The sequence below is a fragment of the Cebus imitator genome, unplaced genomic scaffold (assembly GCF_001604975.1).
Source record: "Cebus imitator isolate Cc_AM_T3 unplaced genomic scaffold, Cebus_imitator-1.0 Scaffold63, whole genome shotgun sequence".
NCBI classification, from domain to species: Eukaryota; Metazoa; Chordata; class Mammalia; order Primates; family Cebidae; genus Cebus; species Cebus imitator.
In genome coordinates, this window is record NW_016107378.1 from 6411419 (window position 1) to 6418905 (window position 7487).

The 7487-nt window shown below is 48.7% G+C and overlaps 1 protein-coding gene across 2 annotated transcripts in view; it reads right to left on the reverse strand.

Annotated features, from left to right (window-relative positions):
* Nucleotides 1-6974, reverse strand: part of CUNH16orf78 (chromosome unknown C16orf78 homolog) — a 28446-nt gene extending 21472 nt beyond the window's left edge. Inside the window, exons 1-3 of one of the 2 annotated variants that reach the window (XM_037739145.1) lie at nucleotides 6689-6974; nucleotides 2423-2542; nucleotides 1678-1807 (exon numbers count right to left, since the gene is read on the reverse strand). In XM_037739145.1, coding sequence (XP_037595073.1) covers nucleotides 1678-1807; nucleotides 2423-2542; nucleotides 6689-6838 — 400 coding nt within the window. In that variant the 5' untranslated portion in view covers nucleotides 6839-6974. The remainder of the gene's footprint in view (nucleotides 1-1677; nucleotides 1808-2422; nucleotides 2543-6688) is intronic. The other variant, XM_017530169.2, reaches the window with a different exon arrangement.
* Between the last annotated feature and the right edge of the window lie 513 nt (nucleotides 6975-7487).

Sequence of the window (7487 nt, forward strand, 5' to 3'; positions counted from 1 at the left end):
TAAGGGATAGTGACTCACACGATCACAAGGTGAAGTCCCACAATAGGCCGTCTGCAAGCTGAGGAGCAAGGAAGCCAGTCCAAGTCCCAAACCTCAAAAGTAGGGAAGCTGCCAGTGCAGCCTTCAGTCTGTGGCCAAAGGCCCGAGAGCCCCTGGCAAACCACTGGTACCCTGGCAAACCACTGGTATAGACTCAAGCTGAATCTCTATCAAAAGCTGAAGAACTTAGAGTCTGATGTTCAAGAGCAGGAAGCATCCAAAACATGAGAAAGAGGAAGGCCAGATGACTCAGCAAGTCTGATCCTTCCAACTCCTGCCTGCTTTATTCCAGCCGTCTGGCAGCTGATTAGATGGTGCACACTCAGATTGAGGGTGGGTTGGCGTCTCCTAGTCCACTGACTCAAATGTTACTTTCCTTTGGCAACACCCTCACAGACACTCCCAGAAACAATACTTTGCATCCTTCAATCCAATCAAGTTGACAATATTAACCATCACATATGGATTTACAGAAAAGTTGTAAAGAAAATAAAAAGGATTCCTGTTTATACTTCATCCATTTCCCTGAATGTTAACATCTATGTCCATGGCATGCTTGTCAAAACTAAGAAATTAACATTTCTTGGTACATTATAGAACCTTTTTGGATTTCACCAGTGATGCCCCTAAAGTGCTATTCTAAGAGTCAATCCAGGACCCTAAACTGCACTGAAAGCCGGATGCACTTAACTCTTACAGGGAAGTGACTGCAGTTTGGTCATAGTGGCTTTGGTATATTAAGTGAAAGGGGGAAAAAAGATTTTTTGTTGTCGCTGGGCACAATGGGGGCAATTTTACAGAGGAGAATTGACAGCCTCTGCTCAAAGGCCCTTGCGCACTTTTCTCCTGGGCTAATGGAATCCCTTCCAGATTTCTCTTTTACCCTACACCTGTGTCCCAAGGGGAGAGACACAACGAATGCATCTGTTTTGCCAGCACCACAGTACAGACCACCTGAAATTTTAGCAACATTTTTACTTGGAAAAGGCCACTAACATTTATTCAGCACCTCCTCTTTGTTAGGCTAGGTACTTTACAGCTGTACTATGAGGCAGGTATTGTTAGTGTCCCATTTTATAGATGAAAAACCAGACCCCAGAGATGGAATAAGTTGCCCAGGATTATACCACTCTAAGTTTTCTAAGTTCCTTATAAAGTGGTACAGCCAGGGTCAGGACCCAGGCAGTCTTTGAAACTGGGGATCTGGTACAGCCTAAGCTTGTCCTTCCTAGACATGAACAACACCTGGCAGGTTTCAGGCCAGCAGGAGTGGTTTCTTCTGTAGTTGATAGTGTCACAGTGTTTAATTAGATGATTTGTAACTCATGAAGTTGATGTCACCCAAATGGCTTCAGGAATCTGGACACATGAGGGTGGCTTCCTGAGAAGGGAACACTTGGGAGGGGGCAGAGCCTTGACAGTCACCTGCTTCCTGTCCACATCACACCCAGGTTGCCAAGAGCAACCCTGGGAGTGGTCCCGACCGAGCCTCCATGCCGGTTTCTGACTCCTGTGTGCACAATGGTTGGATTGACGTGGATGCTACTGTTCTAAGAATGGCATAAGCTTTGGGTCCGTCTTAGAGGAGGAGTTTATGGAGGAAGATTCTGGTGGCTTGGGCCAACGTTCTTCCCTTACCAGATTTCCGGGGGCCATCCTTGAGGTAGCTGCAAGGGACCATGCTGAAGCGCTTTCCCTTTTGCTCCACTCCGTAGAGCCTTCGGTAGGAGGTGGTGTCCCAGTCCTTCCTGAACCTCTTTCCTAACGCCTTTGAGGAAGCAAGTGAGAAGTCACACCCTGGTTACAGGACCTGGCTCCCCCACCCCGCCCATCGCAAGAAAATGAGCAGCAATTTCAAGGGTTTGCTGAAAGGCAGGCAAAGGCGACCAGAGAGAGCTGCCCTGGCCCTGGGAGAGGTCAGAGGGGCAAGTTCTGCCCATGGGCACTTGCTCACCAGTGCCTCCCTCTTCTCCCGGCCCTATCTCAGAGGGTTCCCGGGGGCCCTGGAAACACAGGCCCTCGGAGGCCATTAGGTCTGGGTAGGGCTGCCCTGCTGGCCAGGAGGCTCCTGTCCCTCACTGAGCCACGGTGTTCTCATCTTCCAGGAGGCCTTCATGAATAGTTTGGGGGGATAAATGTGGGCAAGGGAGGATGTGTCACTTGTGAGGGATGAAACTACGGAGAGGCAGCGACTGGGTGGCGCAGCTGGAAAGGGTGGGAGATTTCATTTGCGTGTTAACGTGGAGTCAGAGTGAATTTCAGGGCCTTAAAATTTAAAAAGTAGTCAGACGTCATGCAGGAGAAAAGCGGGGACCCGTCCTCCATTTGGAGACGGGGGTGGGGGTTGTGGGGTGGTGGGGATTGGGGGGTGGCGCCGCGTTACCTGCTTGGAAGGCTCCGCTGCCTTGCGGTTCTCTCCTGGTGCCTTCATGATACCTTTGCCATTCTGCTCTTCCTTCTTTTCATTTCCTTCCAGGCCTGTTACCACTTTGGGCTTTTGCTTCTGAAAAGACAAGGGAAGAGAGCGGTGAAGCCACCCCTGTGGGGACAGCGTCGCCTCCATTCCCCCGAGGAAAAGGCTCCCTGGTGAGGGGCTGCCCCTCCCCTTGGCGGGCTTCAGCACACACACTCTAGGGCCCATCCTCACTGCCCCTCTGCTTCCGAATGCGCCCTGTATCCGTGTCTCCGCCGGCAAAGCGACGTTCTAAGCCTCAGGCCTGGTCCTGTCCCTCTCCACCATCAGGGGCTCCCCTGCCACCCCACATAAGGGCCTCACTCCCTAGCCTGGTAGGAAGCCCCTGCAGCCCCCACGTGGCCTTACCAGCCTGACTTCCCTGCCCCTGCCTCCAGCCTGGAGCCGCAGGAAGGCGGCCCTGATTTCCAGCAGGTGCTGCCAATCCAGACCTCAGGGCCTTTGCTCAGCCCGAGTCTCCTTGAGTGGTGGTCACCACTGACCTTGCCTTTCTCTTTCCCCAGGTATTCCTTACCACCCACCCAGGAGCTGAGCACATGCTGCCCTAAATGGAGTTCCTTGTGCATGGCCACGTCCCTGGCCCTCCTGATCACACAGTGAAGGCAGGGAGGGCAGGGTCATTAGGGATCTTCAGGGTCCCACAGTGCAGGAGCCCATCAGGGGAGCATAAACGGTGGGCCACCCAGGAAGCATCCCACCTAGTCTGTAAGTGTTAGGGGTGAGTGCCAGAGCATCATGAGAGAAACTAAATAGACTAGATCTCCTCTGGGAATGTGCTGCTTGTGGTTATGTGGAGAAACCGGCCTGGGCTGCAGTCTCCAGGTCCCACCGCCTGGATTCCTGCTCTATCCATGGCTGAGGGCTGAATGACCTTGGAAAGCTTCTGGTCTCTCCGTGGCTTAGTTTCCTTGTCTGAAAGGTGGGGCTAATATTAGGACCTACTTCATAAGGTTACTGAGGGCAATAACTGAATTACCGCATGCACCTGCAATGCCCTCCATGAATTATGGGGGGGCAGATTATTATGCAGAGTGGGAGGAAGAGAAGTTTCGATAAGCCATTTGGGAGTGTGGCAGGAAGCTGTCCAAGGGCCTGCTCCACGTTGCAAGTTGCCTTCTAAGGAAGGTGATGCTGGTTAGCTTCAGGGTTTTGTTTAGCTTAGTGGAGAAACAGCACAACTCAGAGCCAAGGCTGCATTTTCAGGCTGTGAGGAGCTGGGATGAGCCATCTCCTCCAGGATGGCCCCTTCCACCAGCCCCCACTCAATCCTCAGCCTCCCCCAAGGTGTCACCTGAGTAGCTCCCCACAGAGGCCAAATTTTGGGGAAAACGAGCAGAATTGACATGGCAATGCCTCAGACTCAAGGAAGCTGCAACATTCACAGGTTTAGCATCCTCCATGGCTGAGACTTCAAACCTCAGGGATCTTCACTGGTGCCAAATGGCTCACAAGGGGAAATACACAGGGGAAATACTATGAGCAGCCTGTCGGGGGAAAAGCCTGGATGGCCAGGCCGGACCCCAGGAGAGAACAGAGGAGGCCACAGAGGAAGCTGAGTGGTGCAGATAGACCCCGACCATTTTATTAGAGGGTCCCCTGCCACCTGCTGCTGTCTGAGACCTGTCAGGACACGTCATCCTTCTCTTAGAAGCTTCTTTAAAAACCCAGATGCTTCTGAGAATGGTAATGATGCTTGATGACTTAATTATATTTCCCATGAAAATTTGCTCCCTCTCTAGGTCCAAAGTTATTTACAGTAAAGCCACATTTAAGATAAAGCTGTTAAAATGTGATTATTAGAATCTTATCCTAGTGAAAAGAGATAGAATCTGAACATATTAACCATGGAAGTGAATGTAATTCCTGTGATTGATATTAAAGTGGGTTTGGAGAGACCCAGAAGTCAAGCTTCCTGTTTGACCTCAAATCAGGGCAGTGAGTAGGCTACCTGAAAATCATTAGCATCTTAGAGTAAAATATGTTTGTCAGATGTGTCTGATGGAATTGGCACTCAAGATCTTTCTGACTATAAATGATAAGCGATATGGTTTGGATCTACGTCTCTCCCCAAATCTCATGTCAAATTGTAATCTCCAGTGTTGGAGGTAGAGTCTGGTGGGAGGTGATTAGCTCATGGAGGCGGTTTCTCATGGTTTAACACCACCCGCGTTGGTGCTGTTAGGAAAGTGAGAGTTCTCATGAGATCTGGTCATTTAAAAGTGTGTGTGGCACCTTGTCCTCCCACTTCTTGCTCTGGGAACATTGAAGAAACAAACTCCTGAGGTGGGTACCGTCCAAGAGAAACTACAGGAGGCTTTATTCAAGACAGTTGCAGTAGGGGAGAGAGATTGAACTTGACTCTCCGCTTTTGCCTTCTGCCATGATTGTAAGCTTCCCAAGGCCTCCCCAGAAGCGGAAGCCCCTGTGCTTCTTGTACAGCTGGCAAAACTGTGAGCCAATTAAACCTTTTTTTAAAAAACAAATTCCCTGGTCTCAGATATTTCTATGTAGCAGTGTGAGAATGGACTAATACAGTAAGTAAGCACATAAACAGAATGGAAGCTTTCCCCAAAGGCAGGTGCTGACATGGATAAAGCAGAGGAAGTGGAGGCAGTTATGGGGAGTTGGCCTAAAAAAGCCCATCCATTCGGAAATTAGATAAATCTCAGTTTGAGCCCTGGCTCTGCCCTTTATTATTTCTGTGACCTCAGGAAAATGACTTATTTTTACTTTACTTATTCTTCAACTGGGGGTAAAAATGATGCCTCCCTGGTAGCCTGCCTGGTAGCAATTGACCGCATAACCCAGGTCGATGCTAAGCATAGGACTTTGACCACAGTAAACGTTAAAAGTCCGTGATGTGATGAACGTTGCCAATAGTAATGGTGTTTTTCACTCATTTTGCTCTAGGGTCAGGAGATTCAAGATCAGGTGGTATCTTCTGCAGAGGACATCACTTTCCAAAGACATGGCTTTGTTTTTCATAGATGATGGGTCTTTGGGGAGCTCTAGGGAAACTGAGGCAAACTTGGTTGCTATGGTTCTTGGAGAAAGAGATAAGGGCAGGTTAGAACTAGCTTGATGTAGGGTTAAAAAGAGGAGGTATGTTAGCTGGAGTCACAGTTGCAGTAATGGCAGTGAGGAATCGATGTTCTTTGACTCTGAAGGCATCATAATGTTGGGAACAAACACTTTCTCTTCAGAGTTTCATCCCCTTTGTCCTTTTATAAGTAATCTTTCCTGCCTTTAACACGCCCAGGCATACCTCCATCCACCAAGTTTGCAGCTGACCCACACCACTTTACTTTACGTTGTTAAGCACAAACAATACACTTCCTGGTTCTTTGTCCTATTCTAAATGCTAATTCTAGCCTAAGGAGATCACTTTAGATTGTGAGGTCTGACTTCAATTAACAGGGGGAGGATACAGATTGAGGGGTGGCATTAGAAATAAAAACTCCTGCTTTCCTTTATTCAATGTGCTCTTGTGATTGTGACTGACACAGGCAGCACACTTCTGCAGAAGTAAAATTGCCTTGCTGAGAAATTTTCGGTTGAAGTGCTAGTTCTTCTTGGTTGCAATGAGCACCTGTTTCCAACAACAAGCAGGGAAGTAGCTGAGGGCAGTAGGAGGATCCCATCCTGCAACACGGAGACCCTGGCAGCCACTGCCCCTTGGCCCTTCTAGAATCCTGACCAATAGTAACATTTTCCCGGCTTGACTAAACTTTAGACAGGTTTCTTCCTGACGATAGGCCACTGGCCTACTTTTTCTTAGAACATTTCCTTTAGAAAACTTGCACATGTAAATTTTTTATCTGCCCCTTTGAGATACAAATCTCTTAGCCTCTTGTTAGTTTTGTAATCCAGGAATGTTTTTCTCAAGGACCCAGAAGGTCCCTTTGAAATGGAATCAACAAGAAAGATTGCACCCCTGTCTCTCAGTCTCTGTGAGAGGATGGGAGCCTAACTTTGATAAGCGCAAATTAGCAACACAGACGGCCTAATTATATTAAGTAACCTGCCGTTAAGGTCCTTGGGCACTTCTCCACTAGCTTATCCCAGCACTTTAAAACCATCCTGCCTTTTGTTTCAGGAGAGCCAAGTTCAGTCTCTCTCCCCTACTGCAACTGTCTTGAATAAAGTCTCCTGCAGTTTCTCTTGGACAGTACCCACCTCGGGAGTTTGTTTCCTCTTCCCCTGCCTCCGCTCTAGCCACTCCAGCACACGAGTGAGGTCAGACATGCGCCTCTCCTCGGCAGTCTTCCACATAGATTTCCTCTCTGTGGGCATTAAATTCTTTAGGTCCATGGGTTGCTCTGACATTGTGGAGTCTTGCTAGTGCCTTGGGTGGGAGGCAGTTGGCACTCTCGCACTCTCTTGATCCCTCTGTCTGGACTTGATGGCCTGGTGACTCAGAAGGTAGGGTGTGGCTTCCAGATGTGAACATAAAGGGCAGAGTGAGCCAAGACACTGGCATATTGGCCTTAAAGGATGGACGGCCTGGGAAGTGATTGTGAGGTCATTGCCTGGCTTGGTGGCTGGCTCTGGGGTCAGAGTAGAGGTGGGACGTTGGCCACTGCCCCTTTTCAGGTACTATGTCTCCTCTGGACTCTGCCACAGCCTCCTTGCAGCCTCTCCATCTCCACTCCATAGAGATCTTACTAAAATAAAGGGCAGCCCATGTGTCTTACTTTCTCAAAAATCTTCAATGTTCCCTGTTGCCTATTAAAAAAAAACACACCTAAATTTCTTGGTTTGGCATCCTGTCCTTTCTACAGTGTATTCTAATTACAAGAAAGCTTTTTATAAGCCCAATTCATCTCTGTTCATTTATTCATCCAACATACAGTTATCAGACACCTACTAAGTGCTGGGGATACAATGCAGGAGAAAGACAAAGGCAGACCTCCTAAAACATGTGGCCTAATGGAAAAGACAGGGCAGATAATTATCGAATGACTCCATAATGACA